The sequence below is a fragment of the Dama dama genome, chromosome 13, assembly GCF_033118175.1.
Source record: "Dama dama isolate Ldn47 chromosome 13, ASM3311817v1, whole genome shotgun sequence".
Classification (NCBI taxonomy): Eukaryota; Metazoa; Chordata; class Mammalia; order Artiodactyla; family Cervidae; genus Dama; species Dama dama.
Window position 1 is genome coordinate 77,092,100 of NC_083693.1, and position 22,689 is coordinate 77,114,788.

Sequence of the window (22,689 nt, forward strand, 5' to 3'; positions counted from 1 at the left end):
ACCTACAGAGTCATGAATGCAGAGAAGTTCCCCAGGGAAACTGCTACAAGGAGAGGAAGCCCCAGGTCCTGACAGGAGACCAGCTGTCAGTCACCATCTGCACCTGCACCTGCACAACACCACTGTGTGTCTCCAGCACCCGCTCGTGGTCATGGAGCCCCCGGAGGGTGACTTGGGTCTGGGCTGACACTGACTTCCCCTCACTGTGTCTCTTGCAGAGTGAGACACGGCCGTGTCCTCAGTGGTCACAGGGCTCAGTTGCAGGGAGAACTGGTTCTTGGACGTGTCCCTGCAGATGGAGGTGTGGTTCTTGATGGAGGGGCTGTAGTGAGTGTCACCATTATAATATATGCACCCTGTCCACTCTAACCCTTCCCTGGGGGCTGGCAGATCCAGTTCCCACCATAACCACTGGTGATGGAGTAACAAGAGGCGGAGCAGGTGAGGGAGAGGGTCAGTGAGGGCTTCAGCAGTTCTGGGCCCGACTCCTGCAGCTGCACTGGGACAGGTCACCTGGGGACAAGGAGAGTCAGTCCCTGTCAGTGGCCTGCAGTCACAACCATCCCCACAGACCCGTGCCTGAACCTGAGACCCTCACCTTGGGGAGCTGTCACCAGGCAGAGGAGACCCCACAGCCTCATCTTCTGCACCACAGCTGTGCCTTCCATGAGACCTCAGCCCAGTCTGAGCAGAGAGGGTTGAGCTCCCACCACCCAGGGATGGATTTTACCCTGGAGCTTGAAGAGGAATTTGCATTGAGGAACTCTAGTCCTGTGAGTCCAGAGAGGCTGTAGTCACACTCACCCTGGTCATCCCAGGATCCCCATGGGCACCCTCTGAATTTACATGGTTGGAAAGCAAGGGTGGGAAAGCACTGGGTCTAACAGATGGCTTGGAACCAGATCCAAGGGCAGGTCCCCCTTTCTGAGCCCAGGGTCTCCGTCCTGACGGCCCCCTGCCCCTCCCCCGTCTCAGCTCAGCTCCTCGTCCTCAGTCCGTGGGTCTTCCTCAGGGCTGAGCCCAGCACAGCTCCTGCTTCCTTACTCTGCACCAGTGACGGCCACTGTGATGGGAGTGAGCAAAGAGGGAGGTGGGCTCCATGCTGACCCCACGGACAAATCCTCCTGAGGACCTCTGTATTTCCCCTTTTGAATGAACCAGACAGAAGCTCAGAATGGAGTGTGGACTTTAGAGATGTTGAGGTGAGATGGTATCACCTTGATTGACCTCAACTGGAATGTGTGTGTGTGTTGAGCAACTCAATGAACTGGTCATACTGTAAATATCTATATAAGGACACAAGGTAACATACCTATGTTGATGCTAATAAAAGCTAGCATGTAGGTGAGTTTGCAATACAGAATCTGTGAATAAGGAGAATCATTGCATATGCAGCACTGGGGACCTCTGACACTAGAGCCTTTAACACTGCTTGCTCCAGATTCTCACTGTGCAGTTTGACAGAAAGTAGGACATTGAGTCTCTTCCTTCCTCATATAGAAAAACAAAAGAAAGATTAAAAATGTTTAGATATCTCATGTTTCCTTTCAGGATAGTTAACAGTTTTGAAATTAATGTGAAAGTCAAGTGTTTTACTGAGTTCCTTAGAAAGAAGAAAAATGAAGAAGAAAAAAATTTAGCTGTTGAGTGTTATGTTTGTGTGTTTGTGTGTGTGGGTGTTTGCATAAAGCTATCTTTGCTTCACAGAAAAATTAAAACATATATACACACACAGTTGTCTGAACGTGACATAAACTACAACAAAGAAATCTCAGGACACATAAGAGGGTCTGTGGTGCAGCTCCTGGGCAGGAGGAGGAAAGAACAGGTCCTGAAGGGAATCCCCTCCAGGTCCCCCACCAACCAACGCCTCTTCTGCACCTGCTCCTGGGCTCAGCTTTCTACTCAGTCCTGAGTGCCCCCTGGTGGTCATGGCCCCCATGCAGGGAGGTTTTTGTCTGGGCTCACTCTGACTTCCCTTCACTGTGTCTCTTCCACAGTAATACACGGCTGTGTCCTCAGGTGTCACGCTGCTCAGTGACAGAGAGACTTGGCTCTTGGAGGTGTCCCTGGTGATGCTGAGCCGGGATTTCAGGGCTGGGTTATAGTATGTACTTCCACCACTACATATTCCACCAACCCACTCCAGCGCCTTCCCTGGAGCCTGGCGGACCCAGTGTATACCGTAGCCGGTTAATGAAAATCCAGAGACAGTGCAGGTGAGGGAGAGGGTCTGTGAGGGCTTCACCAGGCTGGGTCCCGACTCCTGCAGCTGCACCTGGGACAGGACCCCTGTGGACAGAGAGAAGCACGGTGACTCACAAGCTCAGATGCTGCTTCCCCACGTGCCCATGTCTGATCCAGAGACACTCACCACTGGGAGCTGACAGCACGAAGAGGAAGGTCCACAGTGGGCTCATCTTCGAGCAGATGAGAGTCACCGCTCCTGAAATCTCTTCAAGCCTGAGGAGGAACCTGAATTTAAGTGACCTGGTGCTTTGTTTCCAGCCTGTGACCTGAGTGGATATTTGCATGTGGGAGGGGCCTCTGAATAAAAATCAGAAAGCAGTGAAGGGAGGCCCTGTCTATGGACCTCACTCCGTGAGGAGGGTTCTGACGGTGCCCTCAGAGAACTCAGCCCACTCCTGGGGTCCTCCTCCCCATGCCAAGAAGACTGTCGAGGAATGAAATCATTTGAAGGGCTGGTCAGGAAAAAAGATGCTGTCAGGGAGCAATGCCAAATTTTGGGAAGAGACTTTAATCCCATGAAGGTGTTTACCTTTCCTCAACAAATGCCCACCACACATTCAGGTACCAGCCATTTGTTAGACACAAACTCTTTTTTTTTTGTTGTTCTTTTTATTAGCTTATGTTTACTTACTCCATATGCAAACATCAGAGAAAAATATACTTGCAATAATCACACTGAATTCAAATGGAGATGGGTCCAACTTAATGTTTATCAGAATTCCCGAAGAATTTATATTTCCATTAGCTTTCATGACTGTTTTTTTCATCTTGAACAGCTTAAATAACCTCAAGAATCACTCTAGAGGTGGTTTGTTCACAGTAATTAAACACAGCATTAATTTTTTGGACAAAGTAGACGTTTCTGCTGAGAAGCCCGTCTTCCCAGCATGGCTGACTTGCCCAGTGGGCTGTCCCACACTGTCCTGTGCACAACTCAGTGTCTGCAGGAGCTTGTGAACCTCAGGACCCCCACCCTGAGGGTGGACACTGCGGACCCCAAGGCTACTGCAGACTGAGGACAGACAGTGCCCGGGAGCTCCTCAATGCTCAGCTCCCCCGTCTCCCTGTGGCCCTGAGGCTGTGGCCTCGCACCTGCATCCCGGCTGTGAGCATGTAGACTGGGGATGATGGCTGTCACCACGTGTCTGGACTTTAGGTGGGTTTTCCGGGGGTGGTGAGTGCTGCCATCAGTGGTGTTATCGCTCCTGGAGCCAGAAAAGACCGGTGTGGGTCCCCATCTCTGACTGACACCCTGTCCGTGTGACCCTGGCCCTCTCCTGCCCTGAGACGTCACCCCTTCACGTCTGGGGCAGGTCAGCTCTTCCTCGGCACAGGGATCTCACCTGAACACTGACTGAGTGTAGAACCTACTGTCTATGAAAAGCCCTTTCTGGTCTGGCTTGGCGATAGCAGTTCTGCACCAGCATGTCTTCTGTACCAGATCCTGTTTCCCGACACCTGAAAGTGCTCTGGGGAGAGGTCCCACCTCACTCTGCCTCAGTTTGTGGGATCAAATGTCCCAGATGGCATGCACCATGATCAGGACCCCTGAGGGTGACCCTGGATCTGTGGGCCTCTGGCTTCCAGGTCACTGAGCTTCTAGATGTGTCCTCATCCCTCGGCTCAACACCTTCGTCCATCATCAAAGCCAGTGGGGTCTTGTGTGCATCACCTAACAGGCCGTCCTCTCCTGCACTTTCTCTGACCTTGTGATCCCATTGGACCACCTGTAAAATCCAAATATGGTTCTCATCTCACGGGACTGGAAGACTGCAGACCACATCCCCAAATCCACTGCCAGTTGGTCTATTATGGGGTTTAGTTTATGGCATCAGAAGTGGGATCCAGAGAATCCCCAACAACTTCCAAGCCATGAGCAGCCAGATGCTGGTACCCACTCTGACCTGTTGAGTTCAGTGCTCTCTGGATGAGGGTGGTCTAGTAGTTTTGTGTGGAGTCTTTAGGGTTTTCTATCTACAGTATTATGTCTTCTGCATACAATGACAGTTTTAGCTCTAGTGGTAAAGAATCTGCTTGCAATGCTGGAGACCTGGGTTCAGTCCCTGAGTGGGGAAGATTCCCTGGAGTAGGAAATGGCAACCCACTCCAGTATTCTTGCTTAGAAAGGACAGAGGAGCCTGGCAGGCTACAGTCCATGGATGGGGTCACAAAGAGTAGGACATGACTGCCAGACTAACTGTCTCTAAAATCCATGGCAGCTCAGTAGTTCTAAGTGGAAAGTTGACAGTGATACCGACCTTCTTCAAAAAAAAAAAAAAAAAAAAACAAACAAAACAAAAAACAAAAAACTGGAAGTAAACACCTAACTTACTACCTAAAGTAATTAGAAAACAAAGATCAAAGAAGCCCAGAGGCAGTAGGAAGAAGTAAATTTTAAAAAGTGGAGAGATTAATGATATTGAGATGAACACACACACACAAAACAGCGAAAAAGTTCAGTGAAATCAAGAGCTGGTTTGTTGTTGTAGTGGTTGTCATTTTTCAAAGGCAAAGAAAATCATAAATCTTTAACCAGGCTCCCATGAAGGAAAAAGAAGTTACTGGAATAAAATAAGAAATAGAAGAAGATACGTAAAGCTAATACCACAGAGGTATAAAAAGTCATATGAGACTATTACAAACAGCTGTATGCCAACAAATTGGATAACCTAGAAGAAATGGACAAATTCCTATACTATAAGACCTGCAAGACTGAGTCAAGATGGAAGAGACAGCTTGAACAGACTAATCGTTTGTGTCTAAACTGAATTTTATAATAATAATTTAAAAATTTTTCTTGAGCAACAGTCTAGGAACAGAAAGTTTCTCTAGGGACTTCTACAAGACATACTTTGATGGATTTAAATGCAGTACTCCTCATAAACTATTAATCAATCAAATTCAACAATGAACAGAAAGGATCATGCACTATCCTCAATTGTTTTTTTACTCAAGGGTCATGGCAATGGTTCAAAATCCCAGCAGCAGGAAACAGGCTGGTGAAAGTGCTCAGCTTCAAACATGCACCACCTTCCAAAAAAAGGAATGGAAAGTAAGGGGCCAGATCAATAGGCCCAGAGGCTGGAACAGGAGCCAAAGAAGATTATTCCCAGACCTTGAACTTGGTAGGGTTTGCATGGATGGACTTAAACACTGTTGGGGTCAGTGGGGCCTCCCTGGTGGCTCAGCAGTGAAGAATCTGCTTGACGTGAAGGAAATGCAGGAGACTTGGGTTCAGTCCCTGGGTCGGGAAGATCCCCTGGAGGAGGAAATACCAACCCACTCCAGTATTCTTGGCCTGGAGAATCCCATGGACAGAGCAGCTTGGCAGCCTACAGTCCATAGGGCCACAAAGAGTCAGACACAACAGTAGGGACTGAGCTCACGTGCACACTGGGACCAGGGGTCCCTTCTGACTTACATTCATCCTTTTTATGGAGTGAAACTCCTTGTAGCTGAGATATGCCTGTCTTAGTGTTGTATTTTAGAACACAAATCCTCATGCATAGCTGAGTTAGAGGACTAGATTCGGGACTTGTGGTTGATGGTATTAGACCATTGTTCTATATTATTTATTATAATTGACATTATATTTTAATATCAATACTCAGGTTGACATTTTGGAGGCCTTCTGGGATTTGCTAAGTGTAATGGGCCTGTGGGATGGATGTGAGTCTTTGCAGGACTGAAGAGGGACTGTGTTTGTCTGAATCATTCATTGAGTCTATGAATGTCATCTCACATGGCATAAGGAACTTAGGAAAATGTGACTAAGTTAGAGGCCTTGAGACCCTGGATTTTCCTGGATTGTCATGTGGCGCCAGTTGAATCCACAACCATGTTCATCAGAGGAAGGCAAGGGCATCAGACCCTGGGAGAAGTGACCACTGATGGAAAGTGCTTTGCTGGACTATGCAGATGAAGGAAGTGGCTGAGAGCCAGGGATGCAGGCAGCGAAGCTCTAGACAGGATACGGCAACGAAGCAGATTGTCCCTGACTTTATCCATTCAGGGGACATAACAGGAGCTCAGGTGGGATGGTCTGTAAACAAGCCTTTATTTCCCACACTCCTGGAGGCTGGAAGCCCCAGGTCAGCACACCAGTGAGGCTGCCTTCTGGGGAGGGCCCCCTTCCTGGTTCACGCCAGGCAGCTTCCTACTGGGTCCCCACCTGGTGGACAGGGACAGGCATGTTCTCTGGGGCTTCTTAGAAAGACTCCAACCCCATTCATGAGGGACTCCACTCTCATGACCTAAGCACCTGCCTAGGACCCCGATTCTAACATCATTATCCTAGGTGCACAGGAATTCCAAACATGAATTCTGGGAGCACAGAAGCATTCAGACCCTGAGAGCCTTGGGACTGTGGTCCTGCCACACCTGGATTCCAATCCAGTGAAACTGTTATCGTACTCTGGACTGTGGACTGGAATGGAATACGTGTGTGTTTATTTGAGCCCCATGTGTGTGGGAACCTGATACAATGGTCAGCAGAGTAATACAGGCCAGGACGTGAGTCTCACATTACCCAGTGTCTCCCACATGGCGCCCTCTTACGAGGGGACCACAAGCACGGCCCCTGGGGACAGGGCGCTGCAGGCCGTGGTCCGGGAGGAGCAATGTGCTGCCACAGACTGAGCGGGACCTGTGTACATGTCGGCCCTGAGTCTGCAGCCCTGCTCGTGGCGTCTGACTGGATGCCACGTGTGGGCTGCTTGGCAGAGACTGGGAAATAGAAATTCATCCTTGGGGTGATGAAGTTTTAAAAGTATGATGACAGTTTTAAAAATAAGGAGTGAATCACAGAACTAGCCAGGGGACTCTATAGAACAAGAATCCCATACTTGACATTAACTAAATATTCCCAGATAATGTCTCACCTAACATTCCCAAGAAAAATGAGGCTCTCAATACCCCAGCTGAAAATGTAACAAAAATCCATAACCCCCTGGAGGGAAATTTATATCTCATATCTTTCTTTCATATATTTGTTATCTTGAGAACTTTCTCCAAAACACATGTCCCACAAGAGCATTATCTGTTCTCTCAGATTCCGGACTCTTGGTGACTAGAAGTCAGGAGAGCCAACATTTCTCTCCTCTCCTCTCCCAGCACAGCCGCCCTGCCCCTCAGGGTTTCTGACACCCTCAGGATGTGGGTGTTCACACTGTGTGTCTCAGAGAGTAATAAACAGCCGTGTCCTCAGACTTCAGACCTCAGACTGCTCAGCTCCATGTAGGCGGTGCTGGTGGACGTGTCTGCGGCCAACGTGACTCTGCCCTGGAACTTCTGTGAATACTTTGTCCACCATCTTTGCTGTCAATCCGTCCATCCACTCAAGCCCGTGTTGAGGGGCCTGTCACACCCAGTGCATGTCGTAGTCGCTGAAGGTGTATCCAGAAGCCGTGCGGGACACCTTCACTGATGCCCCAGGCTTCCTCAGCTCAGCCCCAGGACTGCTGTGCAGAGTCAGTGCTGTTGTGGGTGATGTTCTCAGGGCTCAGAATATCTATATTTAATCTAGGACACCTCAGGTCATCTGCATGTTCTAGAGGCTGAAAACTTTACACTCACTACACGGGCAATATTAGGAATGAGTAGTCTTATGACCCATGACCACGCTCAGTGGGAATTTGTGTGTCTGTGTCCTCATCCTTGTTTGAGGACGTGTGTCCCTGCCATGTCCCTGACCCCTGTGCACTCAGAGCTCTTGCAGTGAGGGACCAGCCCCACAGGACACAGTCCTCACTGTGAACCAGCCTTTAATGTCACAGAGACATCTTCACGTCTTAATCAGTGTGTTCCCCAAACTCTGCCACCACTGGGTATTCACACATACACACAGACACACACACCTGTCACACAGAGACATGCACACTTTCACACACAAACACAAGGGCACACATGCACACATTCACACTCACAAAGATGCACACATACACACACTCATACATATACACACTCATGCACACACATACACACATTCACACACACAAACATGCACACACATACACACACATGCACTCAAACACATTCACACACTCATATACACACTCATACACACACAAATGTGCACACACATACACACTCACTTGCTCACATACACACACACATAAGCACACACATTCACACACTCATACACACACTCACACACATATACACACATACTTCTTGTGGCCTCATTGAGCTGTGTATTCTCATCAGGACCCAATATTAAACTTCACCAGTCCTTGTCCTGCTAGGTATTGTTTTCCGTGAAAAGAGAAGACTCCGTCTCTGAGTCTTCCCAGCCCCCTCCCCACATGCTCCTGGGCAGCAGCCCTGCACTGGGGTCCTGGGCACCCCCTGTCGGGACTCACAGGCAGTCCTAGCAGTGTTTCTAGTCTGGTATGAAATGACTGTGTTCTACCGTCAGAGTATTCTTCTAGAGACAGCATGGTCTTTTAATCATCTCTAGAAATAGCCTCAATCAATGCACACACCCTGGAGAGAGACCCAAGGAAGAAATTTATGAGAACACCTGGACGTCGCCTCCCTGGGGCTGCAGCTGCACTGATGCAGTTGACACTCACAGTGAGTCTAGAGGCTCTCAAGGACTTGGGGTCCCTTTGCCTCCTGGAGCCCCCCGGGGGCTAACATCATGTCACAGGATAGCTGCATACAGAAGCATGGGGCGTGATGCCCACTCCACCTACTGTTCCACACCTGGGTTCCCCTGTTCTTGCAGCACCTGGACCCTGCAGGGGCCCCACAAGAAGGTGCCAGACTAGCCCCCTTGTCAGAAACCAGTGCAGTCGCCCTCTGACAACTCACAGCACAAACGCCTGAGGGTCTCTAGTGCCCACCCCTGCGTGAGAGGAGACACCTGAAGTCGGAGGAGGATGAGGCAGCGCCCTTGTCAGCTGACTCAGCAGATGCTTCCCTGAGGAAATACTCACCCGGGGGACGGGGGGCGTTGAGCATGCTCAGGCACCTCAGTCGTGTCTGACCCTTTGAGGCCCCACGGACTGTAGCCCACCAGACTCCTCTGTCCATGGGATTCTGCAGGCAGGAACACTGGAGTGGGTTGCCACAACAGCACCCTGCAGAGAAGCTAGGTCAGCCATGTGCGTGTCTCCTGGCAGGACATCTCTTCACCAGGACGGCCTCGGGGTGCATCCATCCTCAGACTCCATCCTGCTTCTCCCCATCCCTCCTGACCACCTGCCTGAGGACCTCAGGACCTGGCGTCAGTGGGGAGACAGACCCGCTGCTGAGTCAGGTACAGCTCCTCCGGCAGGACCCTGTGACCAACCCGCTTCTGCCCGCTGTTCTGAGTCTCTGATGGAACCTTCATAAACATTCCTGAGCACCTCAGATACCCAAGAGCAGGAGAGGGATTCTGGCCAAGTTGATCAGGCAGGAGAGAGAGCGGGTCTGAGGCCAGCAGTGAGGTACTCTGAGCCTGGTCTCCAGCCGCGGGTACCAGAGCCTCAGCACGCTGCCTCGTGGATGTTGTTTGGCTGTGGTCTCTGCACACTAGCTCCCCCCCTCAAAGAGGCTGCACATCATAGCTCTGCCAGGTCCCTGGTGGTCACGTGTGGGTAGGGGCTTCCTGCATTGTTGAGGTTGAACATCCATGGCTCAGGGGAGCTGGGTATGGGCTGTGAGCGTCGCCAGAGTCTCCAGTATTGGCCCATACCTTCTCTACTCCCTCCCGGGCTGCAGTGAGCTGGTCCAGTCCCTTCTCTTAATGGTGATATCTGCCCCCTCCGTAGGTCTGCAGTAGACAAGAATTTCTGTTCACCTCCTAGGAGAAGCTGGGGGAATAGCTCTTCCATGGAGGGTCTATCTGATGAAACTTCTGGGTAGGTGTTAACATTTCTCAGCTTTGGCCTTCCCTTCATCTGTCAGGTGTCTTGAAGGAATAAATTGAACACTCACCTGAAGACCTGGATGCTTCTGGAGTTACATCCCACAAACCATGGAGTGTGGCCCCCAGGATCTCTCACTCTCCCAGTGGTTATTGCTGGTCCTGCAGGAATTTGTAGGAATTACCCTGAAGGTGCGCTTCCTGTAGCTTCACATCCATGGGCAGGTCTCTCATGGATTGTGGATTGGTTACCTCTCTGGTTTTGTGCTGGGGGATTCCCCTGAAATATTAGCACTCTGTTAGCTCCAGGGAAAGTTTTGGCATTGAGAACTTCCTTGCTTTAAGGATGGAAATAATAGTTTTCATGCACACTACCACTTGATGCACAAACCAGCAGGTGCTGGCAGAATTCTTCCTTGACCTGTTACTAGAAGGAGGAATCTAACATCACTAAGAGTTAGAGGAGCCTGGACAGACTTAACTAATATAGAGAGACAGGGATGAAGGACAGAGCAGGGCACTTACATTTAGGCTCAGATTCCAAGAGGCTGGAACTCAGATAGAGGCTGAAACTCAGAAAGCACCCCAAATGAGGAGCTGATTATGTCCCTGGTGACCCAGTTCTAAGCAGAAGGCATGACAAAGTGTCTCACGGGGATTCCTTGTTCCTGAGGTAATTTCAGAGGAGCTGTTGTCCCCCTTCTCCCAGCCCCTTTCCATGTCTGCATCTCTCAATGACCCTTTCCATGTCCTGGGATTGCAGTCATCACCTCTGTACATGATGTGGGTCACCTGGGGGTGGGGCTGACATGTGGGTGTGCCACGTGGAAGGTTGTTCAAACACTCTCTCTGGCTACATCAACTGCTGAATTCACCAAGCTTGGAACACCCACATCTGAGCTCCTTGTTTCATTAGGTTGTGATTTTTGTCATTGTTTGGGGTTCCCTGATATCTCAGTAGCTAAAGAATCTGCCTGCAATGCAGGAAACCCTGATTCGATTCCTGGGAAGATCCACTGGAGAAGGGGTAGGCTACCCACTCCAGGATTCTTGGGCTTCCCTGTGGCTCAGCTGGCAAAGAATCCGCCTGCAATGTGGGAGACCTGGGTTTGATCCCTGGGTTGGGAAGATCCCCTGGAGAAGGGAAAGGCTGCCCACTGCAGTATTATGGCTTGGAGAATTCCATGGGCTGTGTAGTCCATGGGGTTGCCGAGTCGGAAACAACTGAGTGACTTTCACTTTCTCATTGTTTACTCTGTTCAATTTGTCTTTGTTTGATTTTTGCTTAAAGAGCTTCGTATAATTATCTAAAAGTGGCTGTAGTGGTAAAGCACCCGCCTATCAGTACTGCAGATGTAACAGACACAGGTTTGATCCCTGGGTCAGGAAGATGCCCTGCAGGAGGGCATGGAAAAGCACTCCAGTATTCTTGCCTGGACAATTTCATGGACAGAGGGGCCTAACAGGCCAGAGCCCATTGGGTGGTAGAGTCAGGTATGAATGAAGTGACTTGTATGCAGGCATTAGGACAAAAGTGATTTAAAATCACTAAGTTCCATGAACTAAAAGGTAGTGTTTCTTAAATGAGACAGGCAGGAGACATGGCTGAATACCAAGAGGATGCACACAATGGCTTCATTATTCATCAGGGAGTATTCTGTATATTCCTTAGATATATTGTACTCTCTCATTGAGAGAGTTTTTCCTTGTATAAACTTCTGGTGGGTCATACCTTAATAAAGCTGAAGATATCAAGAAGGAACTGTTTTTTTCAAGCAAAAACTTTCCTTTAGTATGTGTCCTCTATCTGACCACCCAAATGACAGAATCTACTGTACCTACTAGAGCTTATCATTTAGTGAAGGGAAGAATGCCCCATGTTTCTGCTCAAAGAGATGACAGCTCACTCATAGCACTATTCATAGTTTTCTCCATGGAAATTCAGTGGGATCCCGCACCCCAGGTTGATATAGAAGGTGAGCTTGATGACATCATAGACATAGACGCAGGAACACAGGTGACACAAACTTTTCACCTTCCTGCATCTCTGCACGGTGTCAGCAGACTCAACTTCTATCCCAGGCTGGCGTGGAGGTCCCGCTGTGTCTCCATGGAGAGAACTATGGCTGATGCTGTGAGTGAAGTGTCAGTTCAGTTCGCACCACCTAGGGGGGTTCTTCCCTGGCTCTGGGTTTACACACCTTGTTGTCTGAGTCCAGCATGCACTTACACTGCTGACCACTGGCTAGCTCGTTCACTGGCCCTGTGCTGAGCCGCATTGCTGAGTCACGCAGAGCCTCTCCTGTGGACTCAGCCGGCTTACATCAAGTGTCCAGAGAACGGACATAAGTGACAAGAGGAAGCGACCCTAAGAGACTGCGCCTTTCGTGCAGTGGGGATATGGTCCCCTTCCCAACACACCATTCTGCCTCAGAGGCTGAGTAGGCACCTACAGAGTCATGAATGCAGAGAAGTTCCCCAGGGAAACTGCTACAAGGAGAGGAAGCCCCAGGTCCTGACAGGAGACCAGCTGTCAGTCACCATCTGCACCTGCACCTGCACAACACCACTGTGTGTCTCCAGCACCCGCTCGTGGTCATGGAGCCCCCGGAGGGTGACTTGGGTCTGGGCTGACACTGACTTCTCCTCACTGTGTCTCCTGCAGAGTGAGACATGGCCGTGTCCTCAGTGGTCACAGGGCTCAGTTGCAGGGAGAACTGGTTCTTGGACGTGTCCCTGCAGATGGAGGTGTGGTTCTTGATGGAGGGGCTGTAGTGAGTGTCACCATTATAATATATGCACCCTGTCCACTCTAACCCTTCCCTGGGGGCTGGCAGATCCAGTTCCCACCATAACCACTGGTGATGGAGTAACAAGAGGCGGAGCAGATGAGGGAGAGGGTCAGTGAGGGCTTCAGCAGTTCTGGGCCCGACTCCTGCAGCTGCACTGGGACAGGTCACCTGGGGACAAGGAGAGTCAGTCCCTGTCAGTGGCCTGCAGTCACAACCATCCCTACAGACCTGTGTCTGAACCTGAGACCCTCACCCTGGGGAGCTGTCACCAGGTAGAGGAGAAGTCCCCACACCTCCATCTTCTTTTAGACCATGGTCTGTGTTCCCTGACACCTCAGCCCTGTGGGAGTGGTGGATCCATCAACCCAGGGGCGGATTGTACCCTGGAGCATGGGGAGGAATTTCCAGGTGGGTTAGCCCTGTCCTTGTAAGTGGGGATAGAGTGGGATCACCATCCCTGTGGTCTTTCTGGGTCCCTGTGAAGTCTCTTCCCTTCAGCTCACTCAGTATTTGAATTGGGTAAGAGGAACACTTGCTTTATGAGCTACACTGAAATCACTTCATCTAGGAAGAGAATTGAAGACACATTATAGGATGGCCCTGTCTTTTCATATAGGTATTATTTTATCATGTGAATGTTTCAGTTGGCTTGGAGAATTTTGAGCATTACTTTACTAGCGTGTGAGATGAGTGCAATTGTGCAGTAGTTCAAGCATTCTTGGGCATTGCCTTTCTTTGGGATTGGAATGAAAACTGACCTTTTCCAGTCCTGTGGCCACTGCTGAGTTTTCCAAATTTGCTGGCATATTGAGTGCAGCACTTTCACAGCATCATCTTTTAGGATTTGAAATAGCTCAACTGGAATTCCATCACCTCCTCTAGCTTTGTTCATAGTGATGCTTCCTAAGGCCCACTTGACTTCACACTCCAGGATGTCTGGCTCTAGGTGAGTGATCACACCATAGTGATTATCTGAGTCATGAAGATCTTTTTTGTAGAGTTCTTCTGTGTATTCTTGCCACCTCTTCTTAATATCTTCTGACTCTGTTAAGTCCATACCATTTCTTTTATTGAACCCATCTTTGCATGAAATATTTTCTTGGTATCTCTTATTTTCTTGAAGAGACATCTAGCCTTTCCCATACTAGGTCTCCATCACTCCCTTAAATTTCTGTCACCTGAGAAAATGAAAACTGGCCGGAAAGTGTCTTGCCCCTTTTCTTCAGAGCAGAGCTCTTATATATTCTCTGTCCTTTTAACCTGACAGACTCTATAAAGGCAGTCAAATTGAGGAAAAGTGTCAAATCAGCCTCTTAACTATTTAAAGACCATTCAGTCCCCTACAATAGAGCGACCTTGGCATCTTTCAGTCGAGCCCCGGGTATTCCTTGATTTTCTCCCAGTAGAGCCCTTCACACCCAGTTCCCTTCCACTGGTTGGGTAGTTCCCCTGCCATCTTTCAGCGAGCCTCCCACCCAGTATCTTTTGACTGGGTTGGAAATTCTCGGTATCTTTCAGCCGAGCCTCACTCAGTGTCTAAACCATGAGTGGGTATGCCCGAGATGAGCTGAGAGAAAATCACAGAAGCTAACAGGAAGTCCTCCTCTCTCCCATATCTGCATCTGATCTAGGGGCAGGTTTCTGAGCTCTGTGGGTCCTGAGTGCTCCACGCAAAACAGCTTCTCCTTCCCCTACAGGGAGGTATGTGTCTGGGCTCACACTGACTTCCTCTCACTGTGTATCTTTTGCACAGTAATACACGGCTGTGTCCTCTGTTCTCAGGCTGTTCATTTGCAGACTCACTGTGCTCTTGGAGTTGTCTCTGGGGATGGTGAATCGGCCCTTCACAGAGTCTGAATAGTATTTGCTACCACCAAGCCAACTAATAGCTGACACCCACTCCAGTCCTTTCCCTGGAGCCTGACGGACCAGTATATGGCATGATCATCAAATGTAAATCCAGAGGCTGCACAGAAGAGTCTCAGAGAACCCCCCCAGGCTGCACCAAGCCTCCCCGAGACTCCACCAGCTGCACCTCACACAGGACACCTGCAAACACAGACACTCTGGTCAGGCGGCTATCACACACCCACTGATTCCCTCGCTCACATCCACTCTCATCCTCGGGATCTCTTGTTCTCCATCAATCACCTTGTAAAATCACGACAAGGACAACCCCGCCCAGTCCAAAGTCCATGCTGAGTGGTCTGTGTTCAGTCCTGATCCCTGAATGGGAGCACCTGGATCTTGGGATTGGGGCTCCACTCCCAGAGCTACAGGGTCAGGGCTGGGCAGGTTTTCATCAGCAGAGGGAGGATGCTATTTGCATATCTCCTGACTATGTAGATGGTTGTGAGCTTGGACATCAGTAGAGAAGGAAGTGCCTCAGAGCAGATGTGAGTCTCCTGGGTGGTGTGTTGCAATGACAAGATTTGGGAAAATATAGTTTTGTTATGTGGCTGTATATTGACAGAACTTTAGATTTCACTGTTTTTTTGTTTTTGTTTTTTTTTTTGCCATTTTTACACACACAAAGGAATATTGTATTTAATGTTGAATGTTAATTCCTTTATATGGATGTAAAATCACAAGCAGAATCATAAATGACTGTGCAGTGTGTCCAAGAGGCTGTATTTGGTAGGTGTGAGCCCCAGTGTGTGGACTTGTGATCCTCACCCTGGACCCAAATTCTCCCTGAACCAGCTCCAGGACAGAGCGGAACATGCCCAGTGGGGTCTGCAGGACCCCTTCCTAGAATGGGGACATGTGAGAGTTTGCCGCACTGGCAACCCACTCCAGTACTCTTGCCTGGAAAATCCCACAGACAGAGGAGCGTGGTAGGCTACAGTCCATGGGGTCACAAAGACTCGGACATAACTGAGCGACTTCACTTTCACTTTCAAAGCTTCCCGGAGGAGTGTTTAGAGAACCAGGGTTCACACGGGTGCCTTTTCATGACACTTGAATTTGAATATATGACATACTTGCTCATCCAGACAATCACAATACTGAACAAGCCCTTCTCACCAAATGTTCCCCTGGACCATCTGTGAGTCCTCCACCTTCTTTATTCTGATGGATTCTTCTTAATCTAATGACATCTAACAATTCTAAAATGGATTGGTGTAAGACTTTGTACCTTAACTATAAATATTATGTGACTTTTAAGTTTGATTATTGATAATGCTACTTACTTTAATAAACACATGAACAAGATGACTCAGGCTATGGATACTCCTGAAGCCTCAGTCACCTTACTTTGGGAAACGTTACCTAGCTTTCCATGGAGGGAAACTATCACAACTGTAATAACTCTGATTGTTCTGTGTTTGCTGTTTGTTCCCTGCATCTGTAACTGTGTAGCTGGATTTGTTTCTAGCTGCAGGAAGGCTTTTAAGTTACAAATGGTCATTCAAACTCCTACGACTGCCACAGCTTCCTCCAACTCCATGGGGCCCCTGGATCAGAAACCCTCAATGTGAGGGTTAGGAGAATATGTTGCCTCAACAATTTAGGGACGAAGCCCCTTTCCAGCTCATGGAAAGAGAATGCCACCCCTTTCCCTTGACAACACAGTTCTCCTAAAAGAAAAGAGGGGAACGAGAGTGTTAATAGCCTCAATAGGGAGGCCAGAGGTCCCCAAGGGACAGGAGGAAAGAAATTGCAAGTGACAGACATTTTTTTCTTTTCTCTTCTAATCCTATGTTGTCATGGTGACATCTGATCCCACTTGAACTTAACTTTATCTCAGACCTTGAGCTAACCAATGCATTTTTCTCATGGAAATCTCTTTTTTATGCTATGTTAATGAACTCTGTGTTTGCTTGGAAATCTGCCTTTCTTCAAGATTCATGTCAATTGTTTTATGCCCAGGGATGACTCACCTTGTGCCAATGCTATCTCAAAATACATGTTGTGGGTGAGCAGCCTGGTGCAACTCTCTTAGTTTTGAAGTTTCCTTTATCTGATTAGCAGCTTGCTAAAAACTAGCAAGGGAGCAATCCTGCCCGCTTCTGATGTCTATGTCAGAAGCTGTCCCAATCTCTTTTATGCTTTAATAAATCTTTATCACACAAAAGCTCTGAGCAATCAAACTTCATCACTGGCCCTGAATCAAATTCCTTTCCTCTGGAGGCCATGAACCCAGTGTCGCCCATGGCTCAGCAACAACCTTTCAGGAGGTGTGAGTCTGGGCCCACACTGATTTCATGTCACTTTGTTTCTTGCACAGTAATAGACAGCTGAGTCCTTGATGATCAGAGCTCAGCTTCAGGGAGAACTGGTTCTTGGATGTGTCTCTGGAGATGGAGGCGTGGCTCTTGATTGATGTCCTACACAGCGAGGTCCCATCATTTTATATGTCACCATCCACAGCAGCCCATCCCTGGTCCTGGAAGAGCCAAGGCGAATCATATCCACTGGTGATGGAGTAACGGGACGGCACAGGTGAGGGAAAGCTTCTGCCAGGGCTTCCCCAGAAGACAAGATTTTTATTAGGAAACATGAAATCACAGGAGGATGAGATACTGTTACACACCCTTAGAGAAGCTAAAGTACAAAATACTAAAGCGATCCAATGCTGGGGATGATGTAAAATAAAGGTCGCTCATCCACTAGCTGGAAGGAATGGAAATGGCAGCCAACTGGGAATGTATTTGATGATTTCATAGAGAGAAAACAGAGAATCACCACGTGACTGAGGGGTGGACTAGAAAAGTATTTACCAATTATTTGAATATTTGTATTTTTATAAATATCTTCATATACATGCCTTAATCACCTTTGCACTTTTGACATTTTACTACTCGCGAATTTATAGACTCAATTTTTATGGTTATTTACCATATCATTAGGATACCATTGCTTGCACTGTTTTCTTTTATCTACATTTCTATTTCATCTATCATTTATCTGTCTACCAAATGTATAACTAGCCACATACAACACACCCCTTATAATACAGCCTAACTGGTGTCCAGACATTTTCACGTGTCCTCTAGGGGAAAAAGTAACTCCAGTGCTCTAGGACATCAATTAGCAACTTCAAATACTACTCACTATTCAAATGAAAGATGCAACATCTAATAGAGCTGGGGAGAATTTCAGGCTGAGAGGATTTGGAAATCCATCTGAGGGTGGAAAGAAGATTTGAAGTTAAGCAGAATAATTAATGATTAAAAAGTTGACAACAGGTAACAGAAGGTAGTGGCCTAATATGGCCTCTGAAGAAATATTTCTGTGCAGCCTGTCCTAAGACAGATGGGGAAAGACAGACCAGCCTGACTCCATGAAATCAAGTCCCAGGTTCAGAAACAGGAAAGCTCTCTGTGGTGACAATGGATGGAGCTTGCAGGGGAGGGAATGTTCCAGTGGAGAAACCCCAGCTTCTGAGAGAAAACCCATCTTGACATTTTCTCTCCCGCCTTGAAAAGTGTCCTCTTGTTTCCTGATGAACGCAGGCGCCCCCTGGTGCTTGGAGCAGCCCCTGAAGGCAGGGTTATATGGGTTGGGTCTGACTTCTCCCTGTGCGTCCTGGGACAGCAACGCAGGATTGTGTCCTAGGTCCTCATGGAGCTAAACTAACGTGTCTCTGTAGATGGAGAGTTGTTTCTGGAGAGACATGTTCTATGCTGCGCTGTTCCCGGGACCAAAGCACCCCATCACTCCAGTTCTTACTCTTAAGACTGAGGGATCCAGTCCCAGTAGCGAGCACTCTGTGTGATGCAGAATCCACAGACAGATCAGGCGAGGAGAGAGCCTCCAATAGTCCTGGTCTGACTCCCGCACCAGCACCTGGGACAGGACCCCTGGAAGGAGAAACCATGAGACACCCTCTTCACAGAGGCCACTACATGACTCCACCTCCCTCAGACCTGGGAGATGCTCACAGCTCAGAGATGCCCGCAGGAGGGGGAAGGACCAGACGGAGTTCATCTTCTTTTGGATCGAAGCTCTGACTTTCAGAGAACTAGGTTATTGGAGATAAGAATCCTGACAAGGACACCTTGATCATATTTTACTCTGGCTTCCTGAAATTTGTTTCTCAACTAGGTCTTGACCTGTGGGTTTCTGTGTCCATCGTTTCCTAGTTTTATCAGGACTCCTGTTAAGTCAGATTAGTGAGCACTCTTACCCTTGACCCCTGAGCACTGTCAATACTGGAGTCATTTCATTAAACTTGCTCTCTCCCAGGTGATTCTGATCACCCTGATGTCTATTTAGCAAGAATCCTTGGGAGACAGCCTAGCCAGGTCCCCCTGAACTTGAAGTTTCCTCGTGGTCACTTTCCATCCAATCTCCTCGTTGTCCATAAATCTCCACTTTACCCTCTGTATTTGGAACTGAACCAAGTTTTCAAGGCCACCTCAAATAACAAAAATTGAGACCTGAATCCCATTTTAAAAATAATATTTATATTTGAGACATCAATGTAAAGCTCACATGCCCAGAAGTACAATTCTTGCCTGAATGAAACTTTCTGAGAAAGATGCTTTGTATTTAAAGTTAGCTGCAGCAGTGTGTGCTTACAGACACTAGCCTGTTCTGGAGGATGCACAGGGTCACTTTAAAGAGGGAAACTGTCAGCTAAAGGCACTAAGATGTGAAGGCAGGTCTCTAAACTGAACATGAAGGAGACTGACTTACATGATTGGATGAAACATGAGGGCACAGACTCGACTGCCCTCAAGTAGAAATATGTGTGTGTTGGATGATTTAAAACAGTCCACATTGTAAATGTCCATTAATGACTGTGAAATGATGGTATATGATTTATGATGCTAATAAAAGCTAAAAAGTAGGTGAATTTGCAAATACAGAATCTGTGAATAATGAGGATGTTTGTATATGCAGTATTGGGGCTCTCTGGAGTAACACCTATAACACTGGACACTGCAGAATTCTACCTGTTTTTGCAGTTTCACTGAAAGAGGGAGAATGAGTCTCTTCCTTCAACACGTACAAAACCAACAAAAATTGTAGCGATTAAAAATTCCCTGTGTCTTCTCAGAACATTCATAACTTTCAAGATTCAGACTCATCAGGAAAATGGTGATGGACCTCAGGGGTGTACTGAAGTTCTTTGAGGAGAAGAAAAGTACCAAAAATTTATCCTTAATTCCTGAGTATTAAATGTGTATGTATAAAATGCATCCTACTTCAACAAAAATTAAAACTGCAAAAATATATGCATATTCCCACAATATGTGGGAATTCTGAGTGTGACATGAACCACAGCAGTGAGACATTAGGCCACAGAAGAGGGTCTCAGGTGGAGCTCCCGGGCAGGAAGAGGAAACTACAGGCTCTCCCAAGAATCCCGAGGTGCGGTTCTTGATGGAGGGGCTGTAGTGAGTGTTACCATTATAATAGATGCATCCCATCCACTCTAGGCCCTTCCCTGGTGGATCCAGTTTCCACCATAACCACTGGTGACGGAGTAACCAGGGATGGCACAGGTGAGGGAGAGGATCAGTGAGGGCTTCAGCAGTTCTGGGTCCGACTCCTGCAGCTGCTCTGGGACAGGACACCTGGGGACAAGGAGAATCAGTCCCTATAAATCACCTGCAGTGACAACCATCACCACAGACCCGTGCCTGAACCTGAGACCCTCACCTTGGGGAGCTGTCACCAGGCAGAGGAGACCCCACAGCCTCATCTTCTGCACCACAGCTCTGCCTTCCCTGAGACCTCAGCCCTGTGTGAGCAGAGAGGGGTGAGCTCCCACCACCCAGGGGTGGGTTTTACCCTGGAGCTTGAAGAGGAATTGCATTGAGGAACTCTATTCCTGTGAGTCCAGACAGGCTGTGGTCATGCTCACACTGTTCATCCCAGGATCCCCATGGGCACCCTCTGAATTTACATGATTGGAAAACAAGGGGTGTGGAGTGGGAAAGCACTGGGTCTACCAGATGGCTTGGAACCAGATCCAAGGGCAGGTCCCCCTTTCTGAGCCCAGGGTCTCTGTCCTGACAGCCCCCTGCCCCTCCCCCGTCTCAGCTCAGCTCCTCGTCCTCTCAGTCCGTGGGTCTTCCTCAGGGCTGAGCCCAGCACAGCTCCTGCTTCCTTACTCTGCACCAGTGACGGCCACTGTGATGGGAGTGAGCACAGAGGGAGGTGGGCTCCATGCTGACCCCACGGACAAATCCTCCTGAGGACCTCTGTATTTCCCCTTATGAATGATCCAGACAGAAGCTCAGAATGGGGTGTGGACTTCAGAGACGTTGAGGTGAGATGGTATCAACTTGACTGATCTCTCCTAGAATGTGTGTGTGTTGAGTGACTCAATGAACTGGCCATACTGTAAAGGTCTATATAAGGACACAAAAGGACACTGTTTTAAGGTGCTAATAAAAGCTATCATGTAGGTGAATTTGCAGCACAGAATCTGTGAATAATGAGAATCATTGCATATGCAGCACTGGGGACCTCTGACACAAGAGTCTTTAACACTTCATGCTGCAGAATCTGACTGTGCAGTTTGACAGAAAGAAGGTGGGTGGATCTCTTTCTTCCTCATGTACAAAAACAAAACAAAGATTTAAAGTGTTTAAATATCTCATGTTTCCTTTCAGGATGGTTAACAGTTTGAAGTTAATGTGAGGGTCAAGTGTTTTACTGAGTTCCTTAGAAAGAAGAAAAATGAAGCAGAAAAAATCTTAGCTGTTGAGTATTATGTGTGTGTATTTGCATAGATCTATCCTTACTTCAAGGAAACATAAATCATATATACACACACAGTTGTCTGAACGTGACATAAACCACAGCAGAGAGATCTCAGGACACATAAGAGGGTCTGAGGGGCACCTCCTGGGCGGGAGGAGGAAAGAACAGGGGATTCTCTGACAAGAATACCCTCCAGGCTACCCACCACCCAATGCCTCTTCTGCACCTGCTCCTGGGCTCAGCTTTCTACTCAGTCCTGAGCGCCCCTGGTGGTCCTGGGCGCCCATGCAGGGAGGTTTCTGTCTGGGCTCACTCTGACTTCCCCTCACTGTGTCCTTTGCACAGCAATACACAACCGTGTCCTCAGGTGTCACGCTGCTCAGTGACAGAGAGACTTGGCTCTTGGAGGTGTCCCTGGTGATGCTGAGTCGGGATTTCAGGGCTGGTTTATACCATGTGTTTCCACTACGACTTATTCCACCAACCCACTCCAGCGTCTTCCCTGGAGACTGGCGGACCCAGCCTACAGCATAACTGGTTAGTGAGAATCCAGAGACAGCGCAGGTGAGGGAGAGAGAGGGTCTGTGAGGGCTTCACCAGGCTGGGTCCCGACTCCTGCAGCTGCACCTGGGACAGGACCCCTGTGGACAGAGAGAAGCACGGTGACTCACGGGCTCAGAGGCAGCTTCCCCACGTGCCCATGTCTGATCCAGAGACACTCACCACTGGGAGCTGACAGCACGAAGAGGAAGGTCCACAGTGGGCTCATCTTCGAGCAGATGAGAGTCACCGCTCCCGGAAATCTCTTCAAGCCTGAGGAGGAGCCTGAATTTAAGTGACCTGGTGCTTTGTTTCCAGCCTGTGACCTGAGTGGATCTTTGCATGTGGGAGGGGCCTCTGCATAAAAAGCAGAAAGTAGTGACTGGAGGGCCCTGTCCCTGGGGCTCACACTGTGAGGGGGTTGCTGACTGTGCCCTCAGAGAACTCAGACCCCTCCTGGCATCCCCCTCCCCTTATCCAGGGCCTCTGTGCCCAGGAATGAAAGGATGTGGAAGGGCTGGTCAGGAAAAAAATGTGGTCAAATATCAAACACAGATTTTTGGAAGAGCGTAATCACATGGAGGTTCATCT

The 22,689-nt window shown here is 48.6% G+C and overlaps 2 pseudogenes and 1 gene segment (V, D, J or C); all 3 read right to left on the bottom strand.

The window, feature by feature from the left end:
- Nucleotides 1-466: 466 nt before the first annotated feature.
- LOC133068084 (immunoglobulin heavy variable 4-38-2-like) lies at nucleotides 467-2,463 on the bottom strand. The segment is given in 3 exon segments: nucleotides 467-513; nucleotides 1,969-2,292; nucleotides 2,375-2,463. Coding segments are annotated over 3 exon segments (417 nt in total).
- Nucleotides 2,464-2,594: 131 nt separating this feature from the next.
- LOC133068085 (immunoglobulin heavy variable 4-38-2-like) lies at nucleotides 2,595-20,551 on the bottom strand (annotated as a pseudogene).
- Nucleotides 20,552-20,584: 33 nt separating this feature from the next.
- LOC133068086 (immunoglobulin heavy variable 4-38-2-like) lies at nucleotides 20,585-22,372 on the bottom strand (annotated as a pseudogene).
- Between the last annotated feature and the right edge of the window lie 317 nt (nucleotides 22,373-22,689).